The sequence below is a fragment of the Hipposideros armiger genome, unplaced genomic scaffold (assembly GCF_001890085.2).
Source record: "Hipposideros armiger isolate ML-2016 unplaced genomic scaffold, ASM189008v1 scaffold_802, whole genome shotgun sequence".
Taxonomy (NCBI): domain Eukaryota; kingdom Metazoa; phylum Chordata; class Mammalia; order Chiroptera; family Hipposideridae; genus Hipposideros; species Hipposideros armiger.
The window spans coordinates 234,738-246,466 of NW_017732152.1; the positions used below are offsets into that span (position 1 = coordinate 234,738).

The 11,729-nt window shown below is 35.4% G+C and overlaps 1 protein-coding gene across 9 annotated transcripts in view; it reads left to right on the forward strand.

Annotated features, from left to right (window-relative positions):
• PCDH7 (protocadherin 7) overlaps positions 1–11,729 on the forward strand; it is a 470,358-nt gene that overhangs the window by 63,895 nt on the left and 394,734 nt on the right. Inside the window, exon 2 of one of the 9 annotated variants that reach the window (XM_019628669.1) lies at positions 2,193–3,956. The exons of the other annotated variants lie outside the window; for them this stretch is intronic. Within the exon in view, the coding sequence (XP_019484214.1) occupies positions 2,193–2,270 (78 nt within the window). The 3' untranslated portion in view covers positions 2,271–3,956. Of the gene's footprint in view, positions 1–2,192; positions 3,957–11,729 lie in introns of those variants that run through there. 9 annotated transcript variants of the gene reach the window in all.

Consider the following 11,729-nt stretch of genomic DNA (forward strand, 5'->3'; position numbering starts at 1 on the left):
CCTGCTGCTCAGAGCTAGCTTCCCATGCCAACTCTTAACCAACGCGCCACTTGGCCAGCCCACTTAGGTATGCTTTTAATTTAAAAGTATGTCAGGTCTTGAAAATAGAAAATGAAACATTTTGACACCTCCCATTTTCTATGTTTCTAAAAATTGTTTTACTTGTTTATTTGTTTATTAAAAACCTTGCAGAAAATTTTACATACTCTTTCCTTTTAAGGAAAGAAGAAAGTGATTATTATATGGAAGGATGAAAAAGAGGTTAGGGAAGTTTTAGAGGGACTAAGTAAATTTAGGAAACAAAATTAGAAAAATAATATGCTAACAAAATAAGAGCATTTACTGCCATTCAAAAAAGGCCTATTCTGTAATCTATTATATGACAAATAATAGAAAGTCAAAGACAAACACAGGATTTCAAAATATTCAAATTCGATAAAAGTGATACTATGATGTGACAAGTAATATGATTTCCTTAATGAGCTATTCCCAAACATGCATTCATTCATTAAACCAATTTCACTGAGGGCTAGCAATAAACAGAGTGGACATGATGTTGCCCTCACAGAGCACTTTGTAGCCTTGTATAGAGTGTGAGAATTAAAGGAACAATGTCACAAAAATAGTAACATAGTTCACCAATGCTATAGAGACGTATCATGTATAGTAAGCGTACATAACAGGAAGATCTAATGGAGTCTTGGTATGCATTATAGCTACATCAGAGTTGGTTTGAAAATAATAAACAATTTCTGAAACTTTCAAAAGTGTATTTTTCACTTGTGTATAAGCAGTTTTAAAATGAAATATGCAGTGATATAATTTGTGTAAAGATAGATAAGCTATGTTCATCTTAAACTTACAATTTAAATCATGAAGTTTCACTTACCATATAGATGCCTTGGTCAACCTGTGCCACTTGTGTAATTGGCCAGAACATCCCAAGTTAGGTTAAGTTTTAGAACTGCTAGAGAAGATATAAAATTAATCGAAAAAAATAAAACATTTTAAAGCTGCTTAAATCTATACAACTAGTATTGATAATCTGCGGTTACAGCAATTTTTAAACATTTTATGCTCTTCAATATAAACAACTTTATTATTAAACATTACTTTTTTTTTTTACACCGTTTCCTTTCAGAACTGAATTGGTCAATTATTCAGTGAAAGAAATCATTTACTCCTTTTCTGATTCTCATGTGCTGATGCATTGTTACATATTTATTTCTCTTTCATATATACATTGAATATTTCTCTTTTCTGATTCTAATTATTAAAAATAAGTACTTTAGTTCAGGAATGGAAGCATTTTTATTGTATGGAAGTGATTTATTATCTTCTTGGCAATATTCAAACTTACTCAAGGTTTTACTTACATCAGTTGCACCATCAGACTGGAAAACAATGCTCTGTGTGCTTCCTGGCACTCAGAGCAGAAATCAGCCTCTTGGTTAGGCTCAAGAGAAGTACATGTTTGACATTATATAAAAATGACATTAGCACCAAAAAACAATTTGAGGGAGCATTATCTTCACTTTTATTTGTGCAAGCTTGTTACAAAGTTGGAAAACATTACCCTTTTAGGGCCATGGCTTTGAAGGGGAGAGTAATGTATACTTGATCAGAGATCAGCATGCCATTTGTTGATAGCATGATGAAATTGCTAAGGTTTCTATAAAGAGACAGGGAGCTAACGATTGCATTTGGAGACCAGAGAGCTTCTTTGAAGGGAGTGAACATTCAGGGCAAGCTCACATCCCTGAGATCTTAAGAGATTTGCATGTTGTAAAAGCCATGACAACAAAATTACCATGTCATTCTTACTTGTACTTACAGTATAAACAAAGCCAACAACCCTCCTTCCCCCACCCCTCTCCTGAGGACATTTCACAGCCGTGAAAAGCTGGAAACCTGAAACAGAATGAATTCAGTGTTTCTTTTACCTTGCAAATATCTCTTGTCAGAGATAGCATCCCTGAAATTAGCCATCATTAATGATTTAGATGCCCCAGCATTGGTAACTGTAGGGCGACCTCTGTGACTTCTGCAGGAGGTTATGGCCATTGCAAATACATCTTTAAAGAAGGAAAGAATACTATCCGCCAAGATACGCATCCAAGCTTTGGAGCTAGGCTAGCAAAACCCTACTCACATCCCTGTAAAGCAGACATATATTTTTGTATTTTTTATAGGTGGATACAGTGCAGACCACGAACCCCTCTGGCCACATTGAGGAATCGTGTAAAATGAATGTATGTGCTCGTAAGTGAAATAACATGTAATGTTCCAACTCAGTGTGTTGGATCCTAATAGACTTGGATTTGTCTTCTGTAAAAAAAAAAAAAAAAAGAAAAAAGAAAAACAATAAATCAATTCCCAAGGGGTAGGACCACTAGCTGATTAAAATGAAGCTCTGATTTTGAAGAAAACAAAACTTGCTTTAAAATAAAATCTCTGCAAAAAAGGAATCAAACTATACTTTGCAAACAACTGGAAAAAAATCAAGTTTTTAATATGGAATAAAGGAGGGATGTGAGAGAGGTTTTGCAATCTTTGTCAGTTACTGTGGAGAAACAGAATCAGATATCATCATACTCAGGAGTATGAAAAGAAGAACAGGAAATTCTTTTTCTTCGGTTTGCACTTGAATGGACTCAAGCCAAGAGAGGAAACATCTATCCCATTACTGTTTATAGTTAATAGTGGAGATTTAGTATAGATGTGATTTCATTTGCCTTGCTTGAGCTAATTGGATTCATTATATAGAAATCACCTGAGCCTGTGCTAGATCAACAAAGAAAATGGAAATGTATACCTCTGGACCAAATTCTGAGAAAATTAGACTATTCATTGCTCTTTAATAAGGCGCTGAGAAGAAATACTGCCAATCAGGGAAAGTGAGAAACTAGTGGACAATGAGAAAAAAAATAATATTTAGGTTATTCTGATGCTTGTTGAAACATAATTTATCAAGGTGTAAAGGCAGAAGATAGATCGCAATATACGTTACACAATTTCCAATTGGATTTGGGGTAATCCCAAAAGTGTTTGAGGAATGTATGGCCATTATATCAGTAGGAAACTGGCCTTTAAATATGGTCTTATGCATTTATGCAGAAGAGGGCCTTTTATTTTATTAAGGATGAATTGCATGCAGGAAGTACCTCTTTGCATTATAGTCCTTTGCTCAATTTAAGATACTGTATCATTATAAAGTCTAATTTTTGTATGAGTGTGAGTGTATGAGTATGCATTTACATGTGGGGATTTAAGTGGAAGGAGGTAAAATTTAATGATTGACATTTGCACTTTGGTTTGTTACCTAGAATGTAAAGAGGTAGAGTAAACTGTCTTAAAGCCATTCATATGTGTTATGATCATTATTAAAGATTACTATATACAAAGGAAACAATTCCAAGTTAGAATGACTACTGCAAAGGCTGTCCAATTAAATACAATATGTATTGCACTTGAGCTGTTTATATTAAGATGGTACCAATGTCTGAAAATAATGAGAGTAGGATCCTGTGAAATCAGTTCGAAGGCAGTTGGGAAGTCCTGTTTCACTCCTTCAGGGCTACTCCACTCAGTAACAGGATGTGAATCATGGATGAGCTTATAAAATAGATTCAGGAAGTATTTGTGTTCTAACTGTAACTTTTGAATCTACCAATAAGTTACATTTTTCTTTTTTACTTTTCTTCAACTTAAATTATATAAGTAATTATAAATTAACATAGATAAGATAGTGAATATTTAAAACAGATTAACATATTTTTTGTAGTCACCATGTGCCATAATAATTTTGAAACTATTGTTTTCTGGTATTTGTATTAATTTCTCTTTATCTTGCTGATTAACTTTATAGTTGAAATTTTTACCTCTTTCTATGTGACAATCAATTGAAGTTGGAACCCTATTACAGGAATTTTTGTCTTTATGCTATTATAATAAATTATAAACCTACAAGCAGTATAATTCTATTGTATTGAATATTTTTCTGTGACAAAAATAATAAAAAACTTTATAAAATGCCTATATTTCATATTTTAATAGTCTCTGAAACAGTGGGACATAAAATACGTTCATGTTGCTAGTTTTTATGATACATTTTCCACATCTACACAATTTGAGAGTGAAGAGCTTAGCCACTTAAGATAAAGAGAAAAGGTCTGACAGATGAAGAAAAGCACCCTGAACGGAATCGGGAGTCTTGATGTTAAACTGTGCTCTTCCACTAAACAGCCAGACCTGACAGATAAAATGTTTGTGTTCTCAGGTGCTCAGGTTTCTCATCCATAAATGGTAGGTTTGGACTGCACTAACGATTTTAATTCTTAATTTCTAAAGATTTGATAACATTGAACTATTACAGTGTGATACTTAACACTGATCATAGTAATAATCAATACTGATCATTATTAGTATTAAGAGAATCCCATGCTGTTTTCTACTTAAATTGACCCAAAGCTCAATGCATACCTTACCACCAAGGGAAAATGCGAATTTACAGTTGTTACTATTCCATCCTTAGTCTGACTTAATGGAATATGTATCGAAGTATAAATAATCATGTTCTGGGATCAATAGGTCCCTCTAAGTTAATTGAGCCAAGGAGCACCTGAGTACAAAAACACTCAATTTGTAACAGAGGAAACCTTTTTGTTCTGCACGGAGTTTAATGCATCCCAACAGAATATTAAAGTGCGGGAACCAGTTTTTCTTGCTCTTGACCCCCCCAAGGATTGATCAGCACACATCAAGGTCTCTGTGACTTCAAAGGCATTTCTGGACTGGATCAGTGGGCAGGGTTCAGAGAAGGAAACACTAACCCCTGATGTTTATTGCTGTGGGCTCTTTCATCTAATAGTAATTCTCTTCTCAGGAGAAGCAACAGGCAGAGGAGTCTTGAAACTGTTATAATTTCACAATTAATGTTTTAGTAGCAAAGTGCCTCGCACAGAAAAACAGTACTTTTATTTTAATTTCCTGCTACTACTCCAACTGGGAGAGATCTGAGAAACAGTAGGAAGCAAAGTGAAAGCAAATACATTTTGTCAATTTTTGTTTTGTCATTGCAGCACCCTGACTTGCAAAATAGTGTTCCTTTCAATATCACAAAGGTGGCACGGGTAATCTTCAGGGATCCTTATTTAGAGACTTTTTTTTTATTTAAGCAAACTTCTGGCCATTTATGGGACTGATAAGATCACAAATTTAATTTTGTCAATATATTCTTTATTTTATAGGATTAGACATTTAGATGGCAGAATTGCAGACTTCTACCTACCAAGTCTCTCCCATACCCCACTATCTGTACATAAAACTTCTGCCCTCATCTCTTGCCTTCATCCATTTGAAAAAAAAATGGAAGACTGGACTGGCTCATTTAAAATGGCTATACAGTAGTGCATCCTTATTTGCAGAGGATACGTTCCAAGATTACCAATGGTGGATATCTGAGATCATGCTTAGTACCAGTCCTATACATACATTTTTTCCCCTTACAAACAAATCTGCAATAAAATTTAATTTATAAACTAGGCACTAAGCACAGTTAGAGCTTAACAATGATAACTAATAATAAAATACAACAATTATAATAATACAATGGGATAGAAAAATAGAACACTTATAACAATACACTCTAATAAGTTATGTGAATTCTCTCTCTCTCTCCCTTTCTCTCAACCAAGAAGGCTACTAAGTGACTAACAGAGGATAGCATTTACAGTATGGATGCTGGACAAAGGTATGATTTATATCTGAAGTAAGACAAAGCGGGATAGTGCGAGATTTCATCACGCTACACAGAACGGCGTGCGATTTAAAACTTATGAACTGTTTATTTCTGGAATTTTCCATTTAATATTTTCAGACCACAGCTGACCATGTGTAACTGAAGCCTCAGAAAACAGAACTGCAGATAAGTGGGATATGACCATATAGATTAGGGGAGAAACTGTGAGAATTACAAATTGAAAAGTTATGTTCAGAATCCATCATTATGGTAATTAGACTTGCAATATCCAATTACAATGTTTTATGCCTGAAATATATATAATCGTGTGTACCAATTTTACTATGCAAACACACACACAAGAATCCATCATCAGATTGGATTTACATTGGTAAAAAATGCGCTAATATATTAAAAAAATAAGGCCGGCTGAGTGGTGTGTTGGTTAAGAGTTGGCTTGGGATGCCAGCTCTGAGGAGCAGGGCCCTGGTTCGGATCCCACATGAGGGCCAGTGACACTGCGCCTTCAACAGCTACGATGGTGAACAACTGCTCAACCTGGAGCTGGGTTGCCTTGAGTTGCCGGTGATGGTGTAGGCTGCAGCCCCTGCTGCAGTGGGCTGCCATGGGTTACCGTGAGTAGCCAACAGCCAGTGTGAGCGGCCCTCAAGCCTCGGTGAGTGGCCGTCCAGAGGCCAGCTACTGATCTGCCTCACCTGGGAAGCACGCAATGATGGTGCGAGCTTGAGCCAGTGAAGCGACGTCCTCCACAACTAGACTGAAGAACAAAACGACAGCAACTTGTCTGTTCCCCTTCCCCCAATTCCCCAGCGCTATTCCCATCCCCCAATTCCCCAATTAAAAAAGAAAAAAAAAACATATTGAGGATTAAAATACTTGCTTTTGGTTTTAGTTCTCCTCCTCCTCCTCCTTCTGAATGGTATTATTCTACTTTCCTGTTTTGGTAAAGACAATTTAGTTAAACTGATTTCAATATTTACTTGATAACTTTTTAAATTTAAGTTACAGAGAGTCAACTCTGTTCAGATAACATTAATTGCTCTAGTTAATATCTATATAACCTTATGAGGCATGATGCCCATTTTACAGATGTGGAAAATGAGGCACAAAGAGTTTCGGTAAATTTGCAAAGCTATAGAACTAGCAGGAGGTAGAGCTGGGCTTTGAGTCCCACCACGACAGTTTCAGAGGCTGCACTCAACAGGTGGGCCATAGAACTTTCATGCCAAACCCTATGATATATAGATGGGGGTGCAAGTTAGGTCTGGAACTATTTGGGGGTGCAGAGATAATTGTTGTGGTTCCTTAGATCACACATCTTTTAATTTGAGTGTGGTAGATTCAGCATGCATGGACTAGACGTGAAAGGTATTCAGAATTTATCATGTACGGGAGTGCTGGATTAAAATGGACTCTGTGATAGAAGACCTCTTTTAAATGCTGTACACTATAAACACTATATAGAGAAGAGAAATTCTTCTCTAGCTTACTTGCTTTTCAAGCTGAAAATATATTGCTATATATATGTATGTACTATTTCCATCAACATTGTTTTATTGTTGTTGTTGAAATTAAGACTGTTGCTGGAATCTGGGTGGACTGAGAAAAATGGCACCTGCATTCTTTAAACAGAGAGCGCTGACAATCTAATGGGAATTCCAGCCGTGCTGGCTAATTATTACAATTCTATGTGCTAAGTGACAGAGTGTCACAGTGGTTAAAAGTACACTGTCTGGAATTCAAACTGCCTTGCATACACGTACAAATTGAGTGACCTTTGGACAAGTTATATCTCTCTGCTTCCATTTCTTCATATGTAATATGAAGTGAATAGCAACATATATACCTCATAAATTATGTGATTATTGAATGAGGTTATTTCAGGCTGTGTGTGCATGGCACATAGCCAGAACTCAGTAAATGCTGGCAGTTACTAATTTTCTTATTGTTGCTTTTATAATTGACACGTGAATAGACTGTAGTGGTTGCTGACTGAGTTGTTCATGGGCCAAAATAAACTCCACATCACTGTCAAAAAGTGAAATAAAAGGTACGTCACAGAAGAGGGAATGCCAAGTCCTCCATATTCTCCATACCCTGTGGCATGACACTCAGCCAAATTGTGCAGGTACGGGGTCTCCAGAGAGATTCATCAGTTTCAGGTGTGCTACAGCCCCACTCTTGTAGCTCTGTGAGCTGTGATTTTTTTCAGGCACAGATAAGTGAAAGGGAACTGTGGAAGCTGAAATCAAACCTGTGTCACAGTTCAGTGATGAAAGTTCCTAAAAGGTCAAAGAACAAGTTTTGAAGATCACTTTATCCACAAGCATAACAGAATGCAATTGTTCTCCAATTGTTAATAATTTTAAAATTGTGAGACTTAGGCATAACAAATTATTTGTCAGATTGTCATAAAACTAAGGATAATGCTGATCATGGTAATAATCCACAAATAAGCAGTAGTCATTCTTTGCGAATATTTAGTAAGTGTCTCTTGTATATGATGAGGACTTTATTGTCAAAGTCCTTTGTTAAGCAGAAAATGTGCTGCATATACTAGATGATAATTTGAATATATGAAATATGAACAATAAATACTTGCTAAATTGAACTGGATAATATTTAATATCTCGAAAGTCAGTGCCTTTCATTTTAAACATAGCAATTGGTTAACTAAGCATATTGAAGAGAATAAAACAAATAAATAACCATTGAAATTGCTCAGTTTTGCCTATTGAAACTACTTTTAGGATGAAATACATTGAGTAATAATTGTGGTGTGGAAAATGTAGGCCTCTGAAATGGCTCTGTGTTTTTGGGAACCCATAGCATTGCCTGTGAAAACATGGGAAAATTATATTGTAACTTCATGTCATAGTTTAGCAACTTAATATTTGAAAGGAAACAAAGCCAACTGCCGATTTTTATTAGGCCATAAAGTTTCAATAATTTTTACATTTTTTATGAAAGAACTAGCTACTCTATATTTTTATGGATGCCAATACCACCTTAATAACTATCTTATGCTGCTTTTTGTGAATTTCTAATGATGAGTTAAAATTAATGTGATTAAAAATGAATATCTTCCTCGTCTATATCTTTAGATGTTAGGGAAAAGATGAACGTTTCCTATTTGAAGAGACTGGAATTCTGAGCTCAGGTACTGCTCAGCCTGTTTCCTGGTTGCTGCTGCCCAGCTGTGTCAGTGAAAATCCTGCCTCACTAGCAGCTGAGGGGGACCTGGTCTCCAATCTTTCTTCTTCTCTCTGTGTCTAACGGTTAAAAGCTGGCCAGCAAGGATATTTTTTTCTCCCCCATGTGTCAGACTCATGAAAGAAGCAGACATTTGGTATACGCATTTTAGAAAGATCCGAAATTGCCTCCTGATAATACATTTCAAGTGTGTTCTAAGTTTCCGCTGCAATTCAAGTCTGCTGGTTGACTTTTTAATACCCGTGCATATTTGTTAAATAAAAGTCTGCTATATATTTGAACCACATTTGAAACTTGATTGTTACAGTCATGTAATTGAAAAAAAAATGCATTAAGAACGGCACTGATGATATTAAGGAAACAGTTTATCTCATGAACCATTTTAATAAAACTCCTTTGATAAGTAGTCACATAAATGCCTCTCTATTTAGCTGGAAAAGTTTGCGAAAATGCTTATGAGGATGACTTCCAATTCTAACTTAAGGGAGGTTATATTCAAATGAATACTAAGAATTCTATAAATAAGGGACTCTTTATCTTTCAATAACCCATTTTTAATACTCGAAAGAAATACAATACATATTTTGCACGTGGGCCCCTCAGTCATCATGTGCTCTTATCATCTGAGATTCACATTTGGATTAAATAGCATGATTAGAGGACTCTAAATTAGTGGTTACCAAGTTGAAATGACACAAAAGTTAACACAACATAACACAGCAATCTATTTCATGCAATCTATTTCTTATACCAGCTAATCAGCAGTTTAATTAGCATGATGTTTCATGTTGTGACCTAAGCCATTGTACTCCCAATGGGTCTAATGGAGACAATGAACAAAAATAAAAGCTTCAGAATTGTCGATGGTTATGTCACACTCCACCGGAATTGCAAATAAGTCTTCATTTTAAAATAAGAGAACGTATATGTGCTTTTTTTTGAGTCCAGAACAGATTTTTTTAAAAAGGCATTTTTATGGTATGGAATACTTCCACAAATTAAAAGCACATCAAATAATTATACGTGCAATAGTGTTAAATGCAGTACATTTTAAATGCCAAGTGACCACCAATACGCGCCTAAAGGATTCACTTAGATAAAACAGAAGTACTTCTCACAATATTGAGAGAAAACATACAAGATACGTATTAGGGTGATCATATTTTTGAATATATTATGTGATTCATAGGATTCTATTAAGGGCCATTGAAATTACTTACAAAGGACTGCATTTTGGAAAGCCACATGGAACTCTGCCTTCGGACAGGCCTGAGGAAAAAAAATATGCATCTTAGAAATAATTCATCAAATGCATGGTATGAAAGGGGTCTCTTATCCCTCCTTCCCTCCACAGTGAGAACCTACTCAGATTGTGTGTGTTTGTCTTTATTATATGAAATGGAAGTTTCTGCTGAGCCAAAGACAGTCATCTGCCAGCCGATTGGCTCTGCCTTATTCACAGCAGCATGAAGAATGGCCACAGTGGTTATGACTATCAAGCTATAAAATCCAGCAAACCTTCTGGATGTGTTTTTCTCTTCATTTCACACAGGTGACAATTCAGAACATGCAAAGAAATACAGTATTTTAAGAATCTGACTAATCTCCCTAGATTTCATCAAGCTTTCTTTCCCATTCACTGAAATATACTGGCTTCCTACTTCATGGCTATGTAATGAGGCTATCTGTTTCCTTTGCGTTTGCGTACTACAGTAGGTCCAGAGGGCTCTGTTTCCCTTTCAAATATCGCTCTGTAGCCTCTTTTGGTTGTTAATGTATGGATGCCATTTGGAACATAACTGCTTATTATATTGCTCACAGATATTTTATTGTACACAGAACTGAGTATTTATGGAAATCTGAAGTCACTGTTAAGCAAAACCTTACAAAGAGAAAACTTTAATTTTTTTCCCCCATAACTCTAACACATTAATTCAAACTTCTATGTTTTAATTTAGAGGAAATTTTTGGCAAATGGAATAGAAAGTATATAAAAATTATGGATTTTTAAATGATAATATATAATCAAGTGCAAGTTCTATTTTCTAAAATAAGGGCAAATTTGAATTTGTGATAAAAGAATAATTCAGTAAATGTTGGTGCTAGGACAAACACAAGGATGTGTGATGCCTTAGCTTGGTGGTATGTGTATTATACCTTCTTTTCAGTTTGGTGCTATTGTGTATTCAGACCATCAGAAGGTTGCAGTTTAGTTTTTGGTCTGTTAGTTGCCGGATAATGATCTGAATTGAGAGTGCTCTTGCAGTTGACTACAAATTTGAATTACTGTATTTTGTCCTCTCTTGGATTTTCTATGAAAATATATGATATAAAAGTATATATAATTCATCAATTAACAGGTGCAGTTTTAGAGCACCAATTATGGACTAGTCTTTGAGACTTTGGGCACGTTGCTTACCTCTCCATGTATTTGAATGAAGATAATAACAGTCTCATTCCATGATTAGTAAATGTGGGTGGATCAATATGCTATATAGGTTATATGTCATATAATAAGTTAATATATATCACCTATAGCAATATTATGCCTGGCATAATGTGAGCAAGTATCAATAACAGCCATCATTTTTAAAAAGACTCAGAAATGTGGCACAGGTCACCTAGCTATTGACTACTTGAACAAAGATTCCAGAAGCCGTCTGAACACAATAAAGAATGATGGCTTGCATGTAGTAGGTATCTCTCAGGGTTATCCACAAATAAAAACAGAAAAATATGTTTTCCAAAGGTCATG